Source organism: Dromiciops gliroides, chromosome 3 (assembly GCF_019393635.1).
Source record: "Dromiciops gliroides isolate mDroGli1 chromosome 3, mDroGli1.pri, whole genome shotgun sequence".
In the NCBI taxonomy this organism is placed as follows: Eukaryota; Metazoa; Chordata; class Mammalia; order Microbiotheria; family Microbiotheriidae; genus Dromiciops; species Dromiciops gliroides.
This window is the reverse complement of record NC_057863.1, coordinates 219,190,841-219,213,460: the sequence shown is the minus strand read 5'-3', so window position 1 is coordinate 219,213,460 and position 22,620 is coordinate 219,190,841. Positions and strand designations below refer to the sequence as shown.

At 36.7% G+C, this 22,620-nt stretch overlaps 1 protein-coding gene across 1 annotated transcript in view; it reads right to left on the bottom strand.

The window, feature by feature from the left end:
- Positions 1-22,620, bottom strand: part of VEGFD (vascular endothelial growth factor D) — an 84,260-nt gene that overhangs the window by 7,312 nt on the left and 54,328 nt on the right. The window contains exons 2-4 of the mRNA XM_043990794.1: positions 19,630-19,840; positions 15,736-15,926; positions 13,452-13,600 (exon numbers count right to left, since the gene is read on the bottom strand). Coding sequence (XP_043846729.1) covers positions 13,452-13,600; positions 15,736-15,926; positions 19,630-19,840 — 551 coding nt within the window. The remainder of the gene's footprint in view (positions 1-13,451; positions 13,601-15,735; positions 15,927-19,629; positions 19,841-22,620) is intronic.

The following is a 22,620-nucleotide window of genomic DNA, read 5'->3' as shown; positions in this document are numbered from 1 at the left end:
TGACCAAACTAAGGATAGAGATTATTACAAGAGATAAAGTTGATAGTTTTGATTACATAAAATTGCAAGTTTTTGCAAAAACAAAATCAATGTAATTATAATCAGAATGGAAACACTTAACTGATAAAATTATTTACTTAAATTTCTCTGATAATGATCTGATAACCAAGTTTATGTGGAACTGATACTGATATACAAGAACTAATCTCCAATGCATAACTGGTCAAATATGTGAAAAGACAGTTCTCAAAGAAAGAAATTCAAGCTATTAACAATCATAAAAGAATATTCCAAATCACTCAGATTAAAGGAAACTGATGTTTCATCTCACACTCATCAGATTGTTTTTTTTTATTTAATATTTTCCTTACAATTACATGTAAAAATGATCTTAACATTATTTTTTCAAATTTTGAATTCCAAATTCTCTCCCCCCTTCCCTCTTCTCTGCCCCATTGATAAGGCAAGCAATTTGACATAAATTATAACATATCATGCAAAACAATTTCCATATATATCATACTGTAAAAGAAAATACAGACATAAAAAACCAAGAAAATAAGGAAAGTAGAAAAAAATATCTTCAATCTGCATTTAGACTCTACCAGTTCTTTCTCTGGAGATGGACAGTACTTCTCATCATAAGTCCTTCAGTCTTGGATCATTGTATTGCTGAAAATAGCTATTCATAGTAGATTATCATACAATATTACTGTTACTGTATGCAATGTTTTCCCACTCATCAGATTGTTGAAGATGACCTGGAAAATGCCAATTTTTGGTTTTTGGTTTTTTTTAGTGAGGCAATTGGGGTTGAGTGACTTGCCCAGGGTCACACTGCTAGTAAGTGTTAAGTGTCCAAGGCTGGATTTGAACTCAGGTACTCCTGACTCCAGGGCTGGTGCTCTATGCACTGCACCACCTAGCTGCCCCCAAAATGCCAATTTTTGAATAAATTGTGGGAAGACATATACATGCATTGCTGGTAAAGCTGTGAATTGTTCTAACCATTCTGAAAAGCATTTTTTTATGTCTAAAAAGTCACTAAACCAGACTATTAATAATACTACTAATGAGGCCAAAGAAATCAAAGACAGAGGGAAATGATACATATGTACAAAAATATTTATAGTAGCACTTTTTCTTTTAGCAAAGATCTAGAAACAAAGAGGATACCCATCCATTGGAAATGGTTGAACAAATTATAATATATGAATGTATTGGGCTATTATTATTGCATTGTAAGAAATAAGAAAAGGAATGGATTTAGAGAAACCTTGGATAACTAGTATGAATTGATGCAGATTAAAGTAAACAACTAGGACAGCTATTTATGAAATGAATACAACCACGAAAAGGAAAAAAAAAACTTTTAAAGAACTCTGATCAATGCAATAATCTATCACAACTCCAGAAGACTGATGAAGAAGCATGCCTCCTACTTCTTGGTGTAGAGCTCATAGACTGTAGATGAAGAATGAGACATACATTTTCAGACATGATCAATACGACATGATTTGCTTTGCTTTACTATACTTCTTACAAGGGAGGGCTTTTATTTGAGGAAAGAGAGGAGGGGAAGCGATAGTGACACAAAAAAAGAAAAGAAAATCATCAATGAATATTTTTAAAATACTCAGAAGAGAATAGAAAGAAGTTCAGAAGGGGACACAGTCAAGAAGGACAATATTATTTCTACCACATACATACATACATACATACATACATACATACATACATACAAACAAGCACATACAAACATATATATCTCTAAATGAATTCACAATTTCATATCCAATTCTCTTTTTCTCTCCTTATGAATCATGCGCATATTTTTATGATTTAGTTCATATTTTTAAGACAGTTCATAATTAGTTCAAAATACTTTTTTTTTCAAGAAAGTCAGACAGTATATGTCAAATCTCCTCCAGAAATTGTTAACCTGTGTCTAAAGATAAGGTATTATGTCTAACAATCGGTATAGTCTTTGGTACACACATACACACACACACACCTACCTACACACCCATACCCACCCCCCACCCCCCAGGCTATATATATATATATCATGTTGTTGTTCAGTCATTTTTCAGTCATATCCAACTCTTCATGATGCTCTTTGGAATTTTCTTGGCAAAGATATTGGAGTGGTTTGCCATTTTCTTCTCCAGATCGTTTTATAGATGACAATGATGGTAAATTATCTACATATAGCCAGACTCCTAGAAAGACTATTCATTCCTTGCTTCTTTTTCCTCACCTAACACTCTCTTCTCTTGCAATCTGGCATCTGATGCCACCACTTGAATGAAACTGCTCTCCAAGACTATAAATCATCTTTTGTTGTTGTTGTTGTTGTTGTTTTTTGCAGGGCAATGAGGGTTAAGTGACTTGCCCAAGGTCACACAGCTAGTAAGTGTTAAGTGTCTGAGGCCAGATTTGAACTCAGGTCCTCCTGAATCCAAGGCCAGTGCTTTATCCACTGTGCTACCTAGCTGCCCCTATAAATCATCTTTTAAAGTTGTTAAAGTTAGAGTTATGGAGGTAGAGCCAAGATGGTGGAATGAAACCAGGAAGCTGCCTGAGCTCTCCCAAATTTCCCTCAGAAAGAATGTTAAATTAAGCCTCTCAACAGATTCTGGAGCTATAAAACATGCACACACACACAAAAAAAACCAGAGCAAAACAATCTTCCAATTTAAGATAACCTCAATCTTCAGGAAAGGTCTGTTTCATCTGGGTAAAAGGGGAGCACAGCTCAGCACAGAGGGTATCTGGACAAGCCAGTAAAAGGCTCTTAGTCACAGCACAGATCAGCAGCTGAGGACCCAAGGTCCTAGCCCAGCAAGCTAATGGCACAGCAGGCCAGTTGTGAGGCCTCCAGCCCTAACGCAGAAGGCAATCTGCCAGTTACCCAACAAGCCCAACTAGGCTGGACCACCCCAGTGCAGTGAGCAAGCTGTAAGGTGCTGATGCTTCAGAGCAGAAAGCTGGTGACTTGGCCCCTGGCCCAAAACAACAGAAGCTCCAAACAGTACATGCTGTACCCCAGGAGCAGAAATCAACCTTAAAAGGCACAAAAGAAGCTAAAATAAAAATAAAAATATGAATAAGAAACAAAAAAGAACCCTCCCAATTGACAATTACTATGGTGACAGGGAGGATCAAAACATAAACTCAGAGGAGGACGATGATGAAAAAACACCTATATGTGAAGCCTTAAAAGGGGAAGAAAAATTGGTCTTGAGACCAAAGTTGCTAAATCCAATGGCCTATTTTTCCTGTCCTCTATTTACCTGACATCTTAGCATTTTTAGACATTACCACCTCCTCCTAGACACTTTCTTCTCCCTTAGCTTTTGTGAAGTAGCTCCCTTTATTCTTCTTTTATGTATCTGTTCCATGCATCGTATAAATAGCTTTTTAGACCCTGAATATAAGACTTTACATATGTCTCTATTGAGTTTCATCTTAATCGATTCATTCTAATGATCTTTCCTGTCAAGATCTTTTGAAATCCTCATTCTCTTGTTTCTTCTCCATCTTCTCTCACTTTAGATGCCTACTAAGTGACACAATGGATAGAGTGCTGGACCTGAAGTCAGGAAGATTCACCTTCCTGAGTTCAAATCTAGCCTCAGACACTTACTAGCTGTGTGACCTGGGGCAAGCCCCTAAACCTTGTTTGCCTCAGTTTCCTCATCAGTAAAATGAGCTGGAGAAGGAAACGTCAAACCACTCCAGTCAGTATTTTTGATAAGAAAATTCCAAATGGGGTCATGAAGAATCAGACACAACTCAAAAATGACTGAACAACAACAGTACGTGTTGGCACATCCCAAAGTTCTGTCCTTATGGGCTCTTTTTTGTGCACTTTTTGCATAGGTGAACTCAATAGCTCCCTCTCATCCACTATCCATTATCCTCAGCTCTATTATCATTTCTGCAGATGACTCCCAAATTTTTGTATCCTATTCTAATCTCTTTTCTGAATTCAAGTCTCGGATATTTGTTAGACAGTTTCACATAGATGTCCATGGTGATGTCAAGCTCTCCATGTCTAAAATGGAGTTCATCTCCCTCTCCTGTTCCCCCTCTCCAATCTGTTCTTTCTCTCAACTTCCCCTATTAAGTCCCACTTCCTACCTCTGCCACCTGTGTGAGCTTGGGCAAAACACTTCAGCTCTTGAGATTTCAGTTTCCTCATCTGTAAAATGAGACAGGAGCTGAATGATCTCTAAAGTCCCTTTTGACTTTCGTTCTATTTGATTATGATTCATCCAGTCGCCCGAATTCTCATTTTGGTCTCTCATTTTTTTGCACTCCCTTTTTTCTCCTTCACATATTCTACAGTCTAATCAATTTTAACTTTAGACCATCTAGTGCATCTGTCCCATTCTTTCCACTCACAAAGCCTCTACCCTAGTTTAGGCGCTCATCACCTCTCTGCTGAACTATTTCAGTAGCCTCAAATCAGTCTTTCTGCTTCCTATTGTTCCCCTCTCCAATACATCCTCCACAAAGCTGCCAAATCGGTATTCTTAAGACCTACATATGATCATAGAAATACCTTGTTCACAGATTTTAGTTGTTATTTGTTATCTCAAGAATAAAATACAAAATCCTCAGCCTGGTATTATATGGCCTGTTAAACTATGCTTGCCATGATCATGACTCGTGGTCTTTATGGCTCTTCTTATTATATGTATATAGATATGTGTGCCTCTAAGAATTATGTAACTGCAAGTGCATTCCTTTTGGGGAACATAAATGAGCTATGGAATCGCGGAATTCAAGAGCCGGAAAGGCCTTCAGTGGCTGTCTAGTCCAGCTAATAACAAGAGGAGTCCCCACTGTAAAACAGATGGTAAGTGGTCATCCAACCTCTGTTTGCAGACCTTTGACGGGGGAAAAACTCCAGCCTCTATAGTCAATCCATTCTGCTTTGGGACAGCTCTCGGTTTTTAGGAAGTTTTTTCTTGACAAAAAAGCCCAGGGGCAGCCAGGTGGCTCAGTGGATAAAGAGCCAGCCCTGGATTCAGAAGGACCTGGGTTTAAATCCTGCTTCAGATACTTGACACTTACTAGCTGTGTGACCTTGGGCAAGTCACTTAACCCTCATTGCTTTGCCAAAAAAAAACGAAAACAAAACAAAAAAGCCTAAATTTGTCTCTTTGCAACTTTCACACATTTCTTTGTGGGTTTTTTTCTGTCAGAAGCCAAGAATAATACCTCCTCTATACGAAATCCCTTCAAATATTTGAGGACAGATTTGTGTTCTCCTTGGGTCTACTCTGGATTAAACATGCCCTTTGACTTGCCCTCATGGGACATTGATTCAATGTCTTTCACTATAATTACTCTTCTCAGGACCCTTTCCAGCTTATCAATGTCCTTCTTAAATCATGGCATCCTGATTGAACTCATATTCCATATGAGGTCTGATGAGGGACAGTACAATGGACTATCGCTTTCCTTTTCCTAGATAGTTAGGTGGTACAGTGGAGAAAGCCCTGGCTTAGAATCAGTAAGACTCACCTTCATGAATTCAAATCCAACCTCACATACTTGCTAGCTGTGTGACCCTGGGCAAGTTACTTAAGCCTGTTTCCCTCAGTTTCCTCATCTGTAAAGTGAGCTGAAGAAATGGCAAACCATTCCAGTATCTTTACCAAGAAAACCTCAAAAAATGGTATGGTGTGTATAGTGAAGAGAGCAGAACCAAGAGAACATCATGCACAGAGACAGCAATATTATTTGATGAAGAACTGTGAAAGATTTCACTGTTCTAAACAATACAATGATCCAAGACAATCCCAAAGGACTATCGATGAAACGTGCTATCCACCTCCAAAGAAAGAACTGATATTGATGGAACACAGACTGAAACATGCTATTTTTCACTTTCTTTCATTTTTTCCTTTTATTAAAGTTTTCTTATACAAAATTACTATTATGGTAACATTTTACATAATTGTATACACATAATCTATATCTGGTTGCTTACCACCTCAGGGAGGGAGAAAGGGAGGGAGGGAGGAAAGGAGGGATAAAAATTGGAACCCCAGAGTAAAAGTGTGTATTACTTTTTAAAAAATGGGATCATGAAGAGTCAGACATGGCTGAAACAACTGAACAACAACATACTTCTTAACGTAATCCAATATTGCATAAGCCTTTTTTTTTCTATCATGTAGCACCCATTGCCCAGGGCTTTCATGAGGATCAAATGAAATCATACTTTGGGGTGGGGGGGCAATGAGGGTTAAGTGACTTGCCCAGGGTCACTCAGCTAGTAAGTGTCAAGTGTTTGAGGCTGGATTTGAACTCAGGTCCTCCTGAATCCAGGGCCAGTGCTGTATCCACTGTGCTACCTAGCTGCCCCAAAATAATACTTTAAAATGCTTAGCACAGTATCTGGCACATAGTAAGTGCTTAATAAATGATTGTTTCCTTCCTTCCTGACTCATATTGGGTATTAGAGTCCACTAAAACTACCAGATCTTTTACAGAGCAACTGTTGTCTAATCACACCTCTCCTCTCTTGTGCTTGTGAAGTTGATTTTTTTTATGTTAATTATAAGACTTTACATTTATTCCTATTGAATTTTTATCTTAGTAGATCCAGCCCAGTGCTCTAGTCTGGTGATGTCAAACTCAATTGGAAATGAGACCTCTAAACCTAAAATAAGCACCCCAGTCAGCCACATAATGACTTAGACAACTACATATTAACATTATCTATATTCTGTTGCATTTTTCTAAGCCAATGTTAATGTTAAGCATTATGGGGGCAGCTAGGTGGCAGGGGCAGCTAGGTGGCACAGTGGATAGAGCACCGGCCCTGGAGTCAGGAGTACCTGAGTTCAAATCCAGCCTCAGACACTTAATACTTATTAGCTGTGTGACCCTGGGCAAGTCACTTAACCCCAATTGCCTCACTTAAAATAAAATGTTAAGCATTATGGCTTAAAATTGCTAACAATGTTAAGCAGCAGCATGTTTAGTGTCTCCCAATTACATTTTAATCTGCTTCTGCCTGTACTGAGGAGTGTTGCACACAGGCATTTGACCTCTGGCTGCATGTTTTGACAGCTCTGATCTAGTTTGTCAAGCTCTTTTTGGATCCTGATTATGTTGTTTAGTGTGTTAGCTTTTCTTCTCGAGATTCTTGTAAGTTGTTTCTTTCTTTCTTTTGCTTTCACTCTTAAAACAAGTTTAGAACCTTGCCTTTACCTCCTTTTATAACTGGGTCTTTACAATCCAATAGTCCCTGGCGTCATAGAAGAGACCCTTCACATCTTCCTTATCAGCTGTCCTTGAGTAAATTGGGAAACATTCCAGCTTCATGCTTTTATTCCTCTTAACCAAATACTCATCTCCAAGATGCCAAAAGAAAGAAAGGAAGCAGAGGGTACAGATGATAACTTGCTCCCCTCCCATTGGTGTCTTAGAACCCACCCTCCAAAAAGAAGGAGTATCTGTAACATGTGTTAGGGACAGGAATTTTCCCATATGAAAAGGAAAATCTCTTAAGTTAATTTTCCATTTGCTCTATTACCAACTCTATCTAAATGTAGATTTGAAGAATCAGCATCTTCCTATTCCTGTCTCCAGCCAACTATAAAAGATATTCTTTGAAAAATCACTTTTGGATCCATGTATTATGTGTGAGTTTCTTCATTTTTCCAACACTTCCCTACCATAGACTTTGGGTTACCACATAACCACTAATTGGGAGAAGAATTTGCTGCCAAGGCAGGAAAATCTAATCGTCTTCTCCATTTTTAAAAATTAAATAAAAGTATTTTATTATTTTCCAGTCACATGTAGAGATAGTTTCAGCATTTGTTTATGTAAGATTTCAAATTTTTCTCCCTCCCTCCCCTCCCTCCCCCCTTCCCCTAGACAGCAGGCAATCCAATATAGGTTATATATATACATACACATATATACATGTATATGTATATATGTTATATATGTATACATAACAACATTAAACATATTTCTGCATCAGTCATGCTATAAGAGAAGAATAAGAGCAATAATGAAAAACCTCAAAATAGAAAAACAACAGAACCAAAAACATAAGAAATAGTATAGTTCAATCAGCATCTGTATTCCACAGTTCTTTTTTGAGGGGGGTGGGATTTAGAGAGCCTTTTCCATCATGAGTCCCCTGGAACTTTCTTGTACCATTGTATTGGTGAGAAGAATCCAGTTTATCACAGTTGATCAACACATAATGTTGATGATAACTGTGTATAATGTTCTTCTGGTTCTGCTCATCTCACTCACCATCAGTTCATGCAAGTCCTTCCAGGTTTCTCTGAACTCCTCTTGCTCATTATTTCTTACAGCACAATAGAATTCCATTACATTCATATATCACAACTTGTTCAGCCATTCCCCAACTGATGGGCAACCCCTCAATTTCCAATTCCTTGCCACCACAAAAAGAGCAGCTATAAATATTTTTGAACACGTGGGTCCTTTTCCCCTTTCTATGATCTCCTTGGGAAAAAAGACCCAAAAGTGGTATTACTGGGTCGAAGGATATGCACAGCTTTATAGCCCTTTGGGCATAATTCCAAACTGCTCTCCAAAATGGTTGGATCAGTTCGCAGCTCCACCAACAATGCATTAGTGTTCCAATTTTCCACAACTTCTCCAACATTTATTATTTCCTTTTTTGTCGTATTAGCCAATATGATAGGTTGAGGTGGTACCTCAGAGGTGTTTTAATTTGCATTTCTCTAATCAATAGTGATTTAGAGCATTTTTTCTTATGGCAATAGATAGCTTTGATTTCTTCATCAGAAAACTGCCTGTTCATATCCTTTGATCATTTCTCAATTGGGGAATGACTTGGATTCTTATAAATTTGATTTAGTTCCCTATATATTTTAGAAATGAGGCCTTTATCAGAAGTACTGGCCATAAAAATTGTTTCCCAGCTTTCTGCATCCCTTCTAATTTTGGATGCATTGCTTCTATTTGTACAAAACCTTTTTAATTTAATGTAATCAAAATCATCCATTTTGCATTTCATAATATTCTCTATCTCTTCTTTGGTCATAAATTGTTCTCCTTTCCAAAGATCGGAAAGGTAGACTATTCCTTTCTCTCATAATTTACCTATGGCATCACCTCTTATGTCTAAATCATGTACCAATTTTGACCTTATTTTAGTATAAGGTGTAAGATGTTGGTCTATGCCTAATTTATTCCATACTATCTTCCAGTTTTCCCAGCAGTTTTTGTCAAATACTGAGTTCCTATCCTAGAAGCTGGAGTCTTCGGGTTTATCAAACACTACATTACTAATGTTATTTACTACTGTGTCTCCTGTGCATCTTCTCCTTTTTTAAAATTCCTCAGACTCAAGATTCCTCATTTCAATTATTCTCTTGAGTGCTACAAATTTACCTGGTATTTAAAACCTTCCACAAAATGGCTCCCACATACCTTTTCAGTCTTATTTCATATTACTGTCTTCTGTGCACTCTCTGTGATCATCAAATCAACTTACTGGGTGTTCCCTTGTACGTAACAGTTCATTTCTCTGCATCTTTGAACAGGTGGTCTTCAATATGTGGAATATTTGTCCATCTTAACTCTTCTGAGAATCGCTAGCTTTCCCCTAAAGCATGAAACTCCCTCCCCACAAAATTTTTAGTGTCCTCTCCTTCTTGAAGCTTCTTTGCATAATTGTATTTACTCATATATGTAAAATATAAACTCCCTGGAAGGAGGGATTTAAAAAAAATTCTTAATCCCTTGTTCAGACATATTATACACAGTATTTAATATTTGTTTAACTAGATTGTTGAATTAGCTAATATTTGGAAAGATATAATTTTTCTGAAATGCTAGTCTATTCCATAGATTAGTGGTAGCAATATCTTCTAATGTTTATAAAATGTTCTATTCCTTCATATTTGCAAAAATTAAACAAAAATGGCACGACTATATTTTAGTGATTTTTAAAGAAACTGTTACATTTCTTTTTTTCCCTTTTTTTAAATTGCAATTTTATTACTTTTTTTTTCTTTTCTTTTTTTCTTTTGCAGGGCAATGAGGGTTAAGTGACTTGCCCAGGTTCACACAGCTAATTTAGTGCCAAGTGTCTGAGGCCAGATTTGAACTCAGAACTCCTGAATCCAGGGCTGGTGCTTTATCCACTGTGCCACCTAGCTGCCCCACATTTCTTTACTTACATTTAGCAAAATTTAAAAATTAATTGGCAAACGACTTAAATGGAATTTTTTGCTTCTCTTTTGTGTGAACTAAGAACTTGGTGTTTAGTTCCAAGACTGCTGGCTTCAGCTCCAGTTGCCCTTCCTTTGGAGTGTCTGTCATCTGTGATCATAGGCATGTTTTAATTTGAATCTCATAAAAACCCTGATTTGTAGCAGGCTGCTCATTTCTTTATAGTTTTATCATTTATAAATAATGTTTTTTTATTTGTGCATTATCTCATTGGATCCCTTTTATCTTCTTTTACCATCTGTAACTAGAACCCAATACTTTCTTCATTCTGTATAGTTTGATTAGAACAGAAGTCATTGGTGTTTGTGTTTAATAGGAATGGCTACATATCAGCTGTGTCTCTTGAGGAAGGATTGTACTATACAAGAAAGAGTAGGGCTCAAGAAATTTGGTTTCTATCCTTGACTTTCTACTGAACCTGTTGTTTGTCTTTATACCAATGACATCAGGAGGAGGATGTCTTGACTTGCAAGTGAATTGAATTTAAGTGAGGCAGAGTTATGCAAAATCACCAGCTTCACTTTCTCCTCCACACTCAAAATCACTGAAGCCAAGGAGGTGGAGTTGCATAGTATGACACAGTGGCTTAGAATCAGTTAACTACTGGGTTCAAATCCTAGCTCCAAGGCCATAAGCAAATTTTTTTTTAAGTGAGGCAATTGGGGTTAAGTGACTTGCCCAGGGTCACACAGCTAGTAAGTGTTAAGTGTCTGAGGCCAGCTTTGAACTCAGGTCCTCCTGACTCCAGGGCTGGTGCTCTATCCACTGCGCCACCTAGCTGCCCCAGCAAATTTTTTAATATCTATGAGTCTCAGTTTTCCAATCTTTAAAATATAGATATTGATACTTATATTGCCTACCTGACCATGTTATTTTGGCAAAACGCTTTGTAAACTGTGTAATGCTACATAAATGTGAGTTCTTCATAACTTCTGTGTCTTAGCTTCCTGGTCTGTAAAATAAATTATCTGACTAAAATGGTCTCTAAGGTCCAAAGCTAGGTTATTCTCTGACTTGTCATTTGATTTAGAAATGGGACCCTATGTGGATCATCTGAAATCAATTTGGAGAGTACTGTAAGCATGAAATCTAAATTGAGAATAGAGAAAGAGGTACAGCATTTTTACTCAGGAGAGAATCTCTTGTTCCTAAAATGCTGGTCAGGATTAGAACCAAGCCATTCTAACCTATAAGAGCATTAGGAAGATATATGGGTAAGTAGGAAGAAACTTGCATATCTAATCATTCTCCTAGGAACATGGCAGCCAACCAATCACTGTCGTATCCCTGCTCAGCAAGAGAAACAGAATAAAACAAAACCAAACCCTTGCCATATGAACTATTCTTACTGCATTTTGTGATCAGAATGTGAATAGTATAACAGGAGAAGATGCTATCTGAAGTCTCCTTTTGAAACCTCCTTTTGATTCAAGAAATTACATGTGGACTCTTCATGCCCCAAAATATTTCGAGCAGAACTTTTTGTGGTAAGAAATAATTGGGAAATTAAGTAAATGTCCATCAATTAAGGAACAGCTAAGTGAATTGTGATATATGAATGTAAGAGAATTTTACTGTGCTGTAAGAAATGATCAACATGATGAATGTAGACAAGTATGAAAAGATGCACATGAACTGATGAAAAGTAAAGTAGGCAGAGCCAAGAAAACAGTATGTGTACAGGCTACATCAATGTAAATGGAAAGAACAACCACCACAAAACAATTGAAAAGGAAGTTGCAAAGTAATAAAGAACAAGGAAGAGTTATGAAAAGACACCTCCCCTCACTACTCAGGCATAGGTGAAGAGGGGAGAGATTCACAGATGTGGAACATTGCAGAGAAAGTCAGATTTTTAAAAATGTATTCATTAGTTTTGCTGTTTTTTTCCTTTCTATTTTCTTTTTGTTTAAAAATCCTTTGTGGTAAGGATTGGCTTTTGGAGAAGGCATTAGGAGAGATATAAGGGGAAATCTAGGAAATGTAGGAATGAAAGATATCAATAAAATATATTTTTTTCTTTTTCTTTTTTCTTTTTGGTGAGGCAATTGGGGTTAAGTGACTTGCCTAGGGTCACACAGCTGGTAAGTGTTAAGTGTCTGAGGCTGGATTTGAACTCAGGTCCTCCTGACTCCAGGGCTGGTGCTCTATCCACTGTGCCACCTAGCTGCCCCAATAAAATATTTTTAAAAAGAAATTACACATGAAAAGCAATGCAAATGAAAAAAATAAAAGCATTCTGACTAAGTCGTATCTTTTGTCTTTCTTAACTGAAATAATCAGAAAATGGACACATATAGTCTTATTTTTTTTCTGGTTCACATATCCACTTGTTGAGGCCCACTCAATTTTTTATCACTAAGTTAAAAAGGGAGAAAGGAGCAACATATTCAAAGCTGATAGATACACTGACTTCTGAACTTGTAGTCAAACTTGCAATGGTGAATAGGCGACAGTGAAAATAGGACATGGATTACCCTAACCAATGTAAGAAATGAGAGACACTAATCAGAAAAATTCAGTCCAAACAACAACTTTCACCCCAAAGTTGTAAGCTATTTGATGAATGAATAAAATTAGAGAAGTAACATGAATAGAATAAATAAATCAAAGTGTTTTCCTCATAATCACTCTGTGAAGTAGGTAGTACAAGTATTATTCACCTCATCATGAGATGAGAAATAAGAAAAGTACCATTATGTCTTAAATTTTGAGGCATCCTGCAACAATAGGCATCCTTTTCTTGGCACTTTTGGACTCCTAAAATACAAAAACTTAGTTTTATTTAATCTATTTATTGTAGGACTCAAGGAATGTTTGCCAAATGGGAGGCTGGTTTGGTGTTTTACAACTCACAAAACTATGCATATACAAAAAGGAATGCTTAGTGTTAGAAGTTAGAAGTCTCTCTTCCTCACAAGGTTTTTGAGACTGGCTGCAGTTTGCATCTAATACCTAATAAAAAAGGAGATAATGAACAGCAACACAGTAAGTTTAAAGAGTACTCAGTGCAAATGGAAATGGGCTAGAAAGTAGGTGATGAAAGAACAATACCAGAGCTTGAAGAGAAAAGGACTATCATCCACGCATGTCTGTTGAGTGTCGACAGAATCATGCTATACACATAAGGCTTTGGAAAAAGAAAAACCTAGCAAAATAAAGTAGAGTAATTGTCTTACCGATCCTCTTCAGGGATTTGGATGGATCTTCTTATGATGGAATATGGGTGGTGTTGAGTAGTTGATAAGCACTTACACCCTGTATGGTTAGCAACCTTAACTGGTACTAATTCGGGTATAGTTGTTAAAGGCACTGTTATCTCAAAAAGCTGTTGGAGAAGAGAGATAATTGGAATGCATGCTTAATTACATATAAATACTCTTAATGACTACCACATTGGGTATTTCCCCTTTCATTCTTTTATTCTCGATGGTAATAACCATAGGAAAATTGCCAACTGTATACAAAACTATAATTGAGGCAAGGTAGACACAAGAATAGGTTGTTGAAAAGAGTATGAAACATGGAGTTCTTTTTCCAGCTCTGTCATGGTGGGAGTTTTGTCAAATTGGTTAGATGCTTAATGCCTGTTTTCCCTGATAAAACTGCATTGAAGGTACCTAATGCTGCTTCACTGAGAGGATCTACAAAAGATAAAATGAGATACTGGATATCATTATGCTTTAAGTCCATTAAGGAAGAAAGTTGAAATATAACTGTCTTTTTTTTTTTTTTTGTGAGGCAATTGGGGTTAAGTGACTTGCCTAGGGTCACACAGTGTCTGAGGCCAGATTTGAACTCAGGTCCTCCTGACTCCAGGGCTGGTGCTCTATCCACTGCGCCACCTAGCTGCCCCAACTGTGATCTTCTTAATGTGGTTTAGAGGAAAAGGCTCAGAATTTTGGCAAATGAGTCTGTCAAAGAATGGGCAGTGAGTACTTCTAGAGCAGGCCTAGGAAATGCACAAAGAAGTTTGAACTTCCATCTTATGTGTTTTTAGTTTATATTTCATATGTTTCTTGGTTTGGAGTATTTACTTCTGACATTACTTGCCATTTGCAACAACCCTTCCCCTCAGGGAGCTTCTGTTTTCTCTTCTCTACAATGAGGTGAATAACACTTGTACTATCTACCTCATAGGATGATTGTGATGAAAGCACTCTGTATTTATGTTACTTCTATAATTTTATTAATTCATCAAATAGTCTACAATTTTAGGGTGAAAGTTGTTGTTTAGACTGAATTAAGACTCAATTATGCATACTATATGGAGCAAAGTTAAAGACTTTGTATACTTGCATTACTTTTAAAAATATTTTATGAGTATGACTTTATTAAGTATCCAGCTATTTACTAAGGAATGGGACAACTGGGCCTGCAGTGAGGAAGACTCATCTTTGTGAATTAAAATCTGGCCTAATACATTTATTAGTTGTATGATTGTGGGCAAGTCACTTAATCCTCTCTGTCTCAGTTTTCTTCATTTGTAAAATGAGCTGGAGAAGGAAATGGAAAACTACTCCAGTATCTTTGCCAAGAAAACCACAAATGGGGTCATGAAGAGTCATATACGACTGAAATGACTGAATAACAACAACACTCACTAAGGAAAATCAGTCCTGGACCAGTGGCTGGGACATATTTATGATTGCTCATAAAACACTTTCTTTTACTTATTTCATTCTGTTTTTAGTTCTAGCCATCTTGTGCAAATTTTCATGTGTGCTACAAAAATATCTATTCTAAGTCACACAAACTAATTACTGTCATGTTATGCAAGCTTTGTTTCTCACTGACAGTTGCTGTTGAGAATACTGAGGGCATTCTTCTAACTCTCGAACAGTAGAGGTCAGAATGTTCACAAATATCTCACATCACAACACTGTCGTAATGTTCCATTGTCATTTAGTTACAGAAATCCCCCCATTCTGACTAAAAAAAAATGATGAGTAATTTGACCCATTAGTATCATATAAAGCCAGAATTCTACTTATTCCATTTTGGCACATGTGCTCAGATAAACAAATATATTTAGTTTATATAGAATTTTATCAGAATATCGGCTTTCACAAAGGAGTTAAGAAAACAGATTAAGAAAAAGGATTCTATAAGAGTTTGACAACAAACATCATCATCATCATAAAAGTTCTAATTTGATTTATGAGCCTTTCAGCATCATGTCTCTTAACTAAACCACAGGGTTGTTAACATTCAAATTATTATTTTTTTTTCTCATCACTCCCATTGGCAACATTTGCCCCATTGGGCAACCTCACAGGGTAGCCTTTGAATGAGCCTTTTTTCTTGGGCTGACAAATATCTTTTATTTATTGATTGGACAATGATGGCCATTGTTTACCATGAATCCTTTCTCTGTCACATTTTTGGGTCATTAGCATCCTTCTCTGATTCGGGGCGCTAATGCTAGCATCTCTTTATCTGGATCATAAAAATCTGACCTACCTGTTTTGAAACATATGATGTGCTTGTGTTTATACAAAGGAGGCTCTCTTCATTGCAGCAGCCTCCACACCGGAATACATTCACACAGGGCGGCTTAAAGAAAGTGTTAGTGCTTTTCCCCAGCTCTTTGGCCACTTCCACACAGGTCTCTCTTGGAGTACATTGAGTTCTCTGCCATTCTTCATCTATGACTGAAGAAGGAAAATTAATTGAAAATGGTAAATTAAGCAACATTTTTGGTATTACAATATGTGAACAGTAGCCATAATAATGATATGGTTTTCATATTTCTAATGTTCATTTCTTTCATTTTCATTTTAATCAGTTTATATGATCAAATGCCAATTCTTTTAAGGGGGAAAGGGAAGACTTTTCTCCCTAGCTCCATCCATGGTGGGGGAGTGGGAGTTGATATAGGTATTGGTAATTATTTTATTTTCCTTTGGTGAAAATTATCCAATTCACTTTATAACCACACAGTGTTTATCTGGAAAATCTGATTGATGAGAAGATAAATAAATGCACATTGAGTTGAATGGTATTTATTAAGAACTTTCTAGGATCCCAGCCAGAGCCATTTGCTTCCATTTGAAGCCACTCATGGAACGTGTTCATATGCCTATGCAGAAATACATTCTAATGATAATATATCACAAAAGGATCATATTTTGGACAATAACAATGAATGGAAAATTGGCTGACTAATTTCTTCATAAATCTGTGTATGCTGCCTCATAATGAAATGTCCTAGAATCACGGTTCTAAATGATGATGAAATTAAGACTACAGACTATGCTAACCAGAATCAAGAGGAAGGGAAAGGAGAAGGAAAAAAAAACTGCTAGGAACAAAAAGGAAATTACTTTCCTGTAAACTAGAAGCCACTTAGCTAGCCTCTGTTAGATTTTTGATACTTCAATATTTAAATACTGTATAAACTTTGCTTTTGGATCTGTATATCTTCTCAGAAAATATTTTATTTTTATGATCAGTTTAGTTTCAGGGTGTTGATTTTTTGAACCTATTCTATTTTAATTTTTATATCTCTGTTAGTTTATATCACTTTATTGCTGGAATATTGTGGTTAGAGTACTGGGCCTTGAGTCAGGAAGACCTGAGTACAAATGCAGCCTCGGCCAACACTTACTTGTTCTGTCTACTAGTTGCTTAACCTTTTTTTGCCTCAGTTTCCTCAATAGTAAAATGGTGATAATAATAGCATCTACCTTGCAGGGTTGTTGTGAAGATCAAATGAGATAATATATCTAAAGTGCTTAGCCATGTGTCAGGGGCATAGTAAGCACTAAATAAATGTTAGTTGTCAGTATTATTAGTATTATTGATGTTATTATAACTATTATCCCCATATGAAAAAAATACATGTTCAACAAACTTTTACTTACTGCCCATGTTCTGGGTGCTAAGATAAGTGATCTCTTCCCTTGGGATTTTATAATCAGAGAACAATTCCAAAAAATCTAAGATTTCTGGTTCAAATATATATAGTTTTGGTAGAGTTCTCTAAAATGACTGACACTAAAATGACTATTTCTAAGCCCTCTTTTTTCAGCTTCTTTTTTTTTTTTCATTATGACCTAATTTCTTCCATTCTGTGCTTCCTCAATCCCCTAAAACAAACTATCAGATATTTGGAAAACTGTTAAATATCAGATATGCTTTAGAGTTTACTTTGCTGTATTTTTTTCAGTTATTGTGGCAAGGAAGTATTTAAATATTTAAGAATTCTACTTACTCAGTTCTTTAAAAGTACATATATTCACTCAAAGAAGTCATTAATGAAGTAATAATTTAATTCTACTTTATTAATCATAAGGTTTTCATGTAAATTGACTACTTAAGTTGACATAGCATTTTTGTAAAAAAATTTTACCTTAATGTTTTATATAATTGTACATGTATAACCCATATCTGATGTCTTACCTCCTCAGGGAGGGCAGAGGGAAGGGAGGGAAGGAGAGATAAAAATTGGAACTCAAAACTATAAATAAAAACGTTTATTGCTTTAAAAAATTACCTTTATGGGGGCAGCTAGGTGGCGCAGTGGATAAAGCACCGGCGCTGGATTCAGGAGTGCCTGAGTTCAAATCTGGCCTCAGACACTTGACACTTACTAGCTGTGTGACCCTGGGCAAGTCACTTAACCCCCATTGTCCCGCAAAAAACAAAAAAACAAACAAAAAAAACCCTTACAATAATTTTCTATTCTATTCATATTCTATTTATTTTTCTATTTTCTATTCTTTTAGAGCTTTATTAGGCCATTTATGTTTATCATTGGGTAATACCTACATTAATTAGATTTTAATGGGAAGCATAATTATGATGAAAGTATGATGATGAAATCTGAGGACTAATATCTATGGATGGAAAGGAAAAGGTCAGGTTGCAACTAGGCTAGAGCTTATCAACCTTTTTTTTTTTTTTAATATCATGTACCCCTTTGACAATTTACTGAAGTCTATGGACCTTTACCTATCAGTACCTATATTCATAATGGAAGGAAATGCTATATTTTAGTCAGAGGTTAGTGAAACTAAAGGTATATTTTTCCCCTATCCAAGTACATAGACCCCCCTGAAATCTATCCATGAACCTATTGGTGGTCTATGGACCTCAAGTTAAGAGACTTGGTCTAGAATAACCTCTTGTATTCATTCATATCCTTTCCTCCTACCAGAAAGAAAAAAAAAGAACCAAAGACTAGTCAGTATAATAATAGTTTTGGAGGCTGATCATTAGTTTAAATCATAAGATAGTGACTCTGACTGTAACAATCAACTACTTATATGATAGAAACTTGCTTAGAAACATTTGGGTATGTCTCCAAAGAATGGAGAAAGTGCTTGACTAGAGCACATAAATTTCCCTAGTAGACAATTCTGTTTTTTTTTGCCAAATTACCAGTGATAATTCTGGTCGAAAGGATTCCTATCTCTTATCATGGAAATACGAAATTATCATTTCTATGGAGGCAGTAATATTAGGAAGAGAGATTCTTCTCTACTATTCACTAGCTGTAAGAGGATGAACCAGTCTCTTACCCTTTCTGAGTAAGAGTTTCTACATAAATGGGAATAATAAATTCTCACAAATTTGGTGTGAATAATTTCAAATGAGATTACATACAGAATGTCCCAAAAGACAGTGCAGTTTTAAACTATTAATACCTAAGATTTTTGGGACACAGTGTATGTGTATATACACACATATGTATTTATTATATATGTGAATAAATAATTTTGCAAAGTATTATATACAACACATATATAGCAAATATATATATATATTTATCTACACATTGTATGTGCTATAAAGTTGAGCTTGATATTCAAATGATTTTACTAGTCTGGAGTTTTTGTTCTTTTGCTGTCATGAGTTCATGTTTGCCATAATTTACCATGAAATAGCAATATCCATTATAATGTTTCTTTCCATATCTCCTTGTTTTTCTCAGTGGATGTCACAGACTGAAGGAAAATCAGAAGACTATATCTAATTGATTGGCTCCCATACAGACATGACATTATAATACTCCTCACTAATAAGCATAGGTATTTCAGTTCTTCTTTTCTACCATTTATTCTTTTTGGCCTTACATTTCCTAGATATCATAGGATTAAAGTATTTTTCTACATTTGGCCATCTTATTCTTTTGTTGTTGAATTATCAAAAGCATTTTTCACATATTCCCATTTGGAATAAATGGGGAATCATGATTCAATACCAATACTCAAGCAAAGAATGACAAAAGACCCCTATTTGAAAAATTATTCTTATACACGTCTGTCTGTTTTACTTAAACATAACAAAACAGTATAGATGATCAGTGCCAAAAATTTGACAATAGAGTTAGAAGCACAACCACATATCTACCTTTAAGTGTTTCAATGTCATAAAATGTTGCCGCGAATCTGGTGGAGCGATGGGATGCTGAACGGGAATCCATAGTAGCTAAGCTTTTGAGTTTCACTCGACATTTCCACAGCTTCCAGTCTTCAGAGTGAGTGATCCTGAGGAGTTCCTCCAGACTGGATGCAGCCCGGATCTGCTGCTCCGAACGCTCTAACAATGACTGAGATGCCTGCTACATTAAGAGTGGATTAAAAAAAAAGTGTTACTCAATTTTCAGTTTTCCTTGATAACTTCAAATACCTGTTATTATTTTAGGAATCAAAGGAATCCTAAAAGTATCCAGGAAAGAACAAATGAGTACCAGAAACCTGTGAAGTTTTATTTCTGGTAATTCTGATGTTAAATATATTTGCTCATCAGTTAGTAACATGATCCTGTACTTTCAACTTTTCATTTGAACTACTTAAAACATTTAAAAGTGTTATCCCTTTCTGCAGAATCCATTGACTTATTTGGCTGATGCAACTTCCGTTATATGTCATCATGAATATTCTATTTCCAAACTTTTCCACAATGGGAAGTTGCATCAGTTGAATAAGCTGTTGAGTCTGCAAATATGTCATGTTGATATTTTTGTTGTTGTTGATCACGTATGACTTCATGAGCCCATTTTGGGATTTCTTGGTAAAGATACTGAAGTGGTTAGCAGCAATATTGCCCAACTGAAACTTGCCAGTTCTACCACAACTCACAGATTGTTGTTCATCCTTTGTTCTCAAAGAGGACCAATTACATCTGGAGGGTGATGTCTTGACTTGCATGTGAATTATATTTAAGTGAGCCAGAACTGTCCAAAGTCCTCAGCCTTACTTTCTTCTCCAGAGTTATCATAGTCCAGTAGCTTTTAATCACTGAATGGGTGTTGCTTCAGACCAACTGAGATTGGGAAAAACCTCAGCTTAAAGAGGCCAGGGTCTCCCACTGCAGCTGGGAACATTGCCAGTCATGCTGACCTATTTCCAATCACTCTGAAGAAGAGCATGAGGCTGATGACTTTGCACAGCCTTACCTCACTTAAATCCAATTCACTTGCAAGTCAAGATATCACCATCCTGACGACATTGGTCCTCTTTGAGAATGAAGGATGAACAACAACAACTAGAGTGGGTTGCCATTTCCCTCTCTGGTTCATTTTATAGATGAAGAAACTGAGACAAAAAGGGTTAAGTGACTTGCCCAGGGTCACATAGCTGGTAAGTGTCTGAGGCCAGATTTGAACTCAGAAAGATGTATTCCTGACTTTAGGCCCAGCACTGCACCTCCTAGCTGCCCTTGACCCTATTTAGCTTTTTGAAAACATTATCTTGTTCTGTTAAAGTCAATTTTCAGGGATTTTATTAATATATACCACACTGTCTAGGAGTCAGTGAATAGAGCACTGGGCTTAAAATCAAGAAGAACTGAGGGGGCAGCTAGGTGGTGCAGTGGATAAAGCACCGGTCCTGAATTCAGGAGTACCTGAGTTCAAATCCAGCCTCAGACACTTGACACTTACTAGCTGTGTGACCCTGGGCAAGTCACTTAACCCCCATTGCCCTGCAAAAAAAAAAAAAAAAGAAGAAGAAGAACTGAGTTCAAATCTAACCTCAGACATTTACCAGCTGTCAACTTTATTTACCCGGGCAAGTCACTTAACCTGTTTGCCTCAGTTTCCTTATCTGTAAAATATGAGAGACCACATAGACCTGGGAATCATAACAGTGACATAAAAACTCTTGGTCAACTCATGCCTTAGGTTCTGGGCAGGGCCAGGCTTCTATTATCAAAAGAAAGATGGGAAGGAAGGAAAGAAAGAAGGAAGGAAGGAAGGAAGGAATGAACAAAGGAAGGAATGAAGGAACAAAGAAAGGAAGGAAAGATCCTTTATATCTTACTGCCACCTTAGGCCATCATTCTATCCTCTCTTCCTCTTTCATGGCCAAACTTCTAGATTGTCTGCCTGTGAGGCCCCTACTACTTCACAACACAATCTTCAGCCCTATGCAATCTGGCTTCCCATCTGAATACTATACTGAAAGAAGTCTCTAAAAGTTACCCCCTAATGTCCAAAATTAATTCCCTTTTCTTAATTTTCATCCTCTTTGACTTTCTGAATCACACAATACTGTTGAGTACTTCTTGGCCATTGGTTTCCATAATAATGCCTTTTTCTGATTTTCTTCTTGTCTCTCTCATTCATCCTTTTCCTTCTTCTCTGGTTCTTCTTCCTCTTCTCCGTACCCTACATGTCAATATCCCTTAAGGATCTGTCCTTAATCCTATTTTCCCTTTATGTTACATTGATAATTTCATTCAAATTTATGGTTTTTAATAATCACTACTTTGGAGATGAATCTCAAATCTATCTTCAGGCCAACCTCTTGACTGAATTCTAGGATTGAATTTCAAGCAATTGGTTAAATGCCTTCACCAAGATGTTCTACCAGCTCCTCAAGCTGTTCAAAGCTGGTCTTATATTTTGTTATGACAAAATTGCAACCAGATGGCATAGAAAATAGAGCTCTGAACTTGGAATGAGGAAGACTTGAGTTCAAATTCTGCTGCAGTACTTCTTTAGCTAAGTGACCCTGGGCAAATCATCTAATCTCTCTCACTATGAGTTTTCCCATCTACAAAACAAACAGATTAGTTCTGATGAACTCTAAAGTCCTTTCCAGCTCTAAATCTATTTCCTATCATCTCTGGTCCTATGGCTCCATAATTTGGAATTATAATCTGCAACCAGAATTTGGTCTAGAATTTGGACCTTTTCATTACTGAAGGGACAAGAAAAAAAAGTCTGTAAAGAGTCAGGGGCGTGGATAAAGCACCGGCCCTGGATTCAGGAGGACCTGAGTTCAAATCCGGATTCAGACACTTAACACTAGCTGTGTGACCCTGGGCAAGTCACTTAACCCCCATTGCCCCCCCCCCCGACACACAAAAAAAGAGTCAGGGGCAAAGGGTGCATGT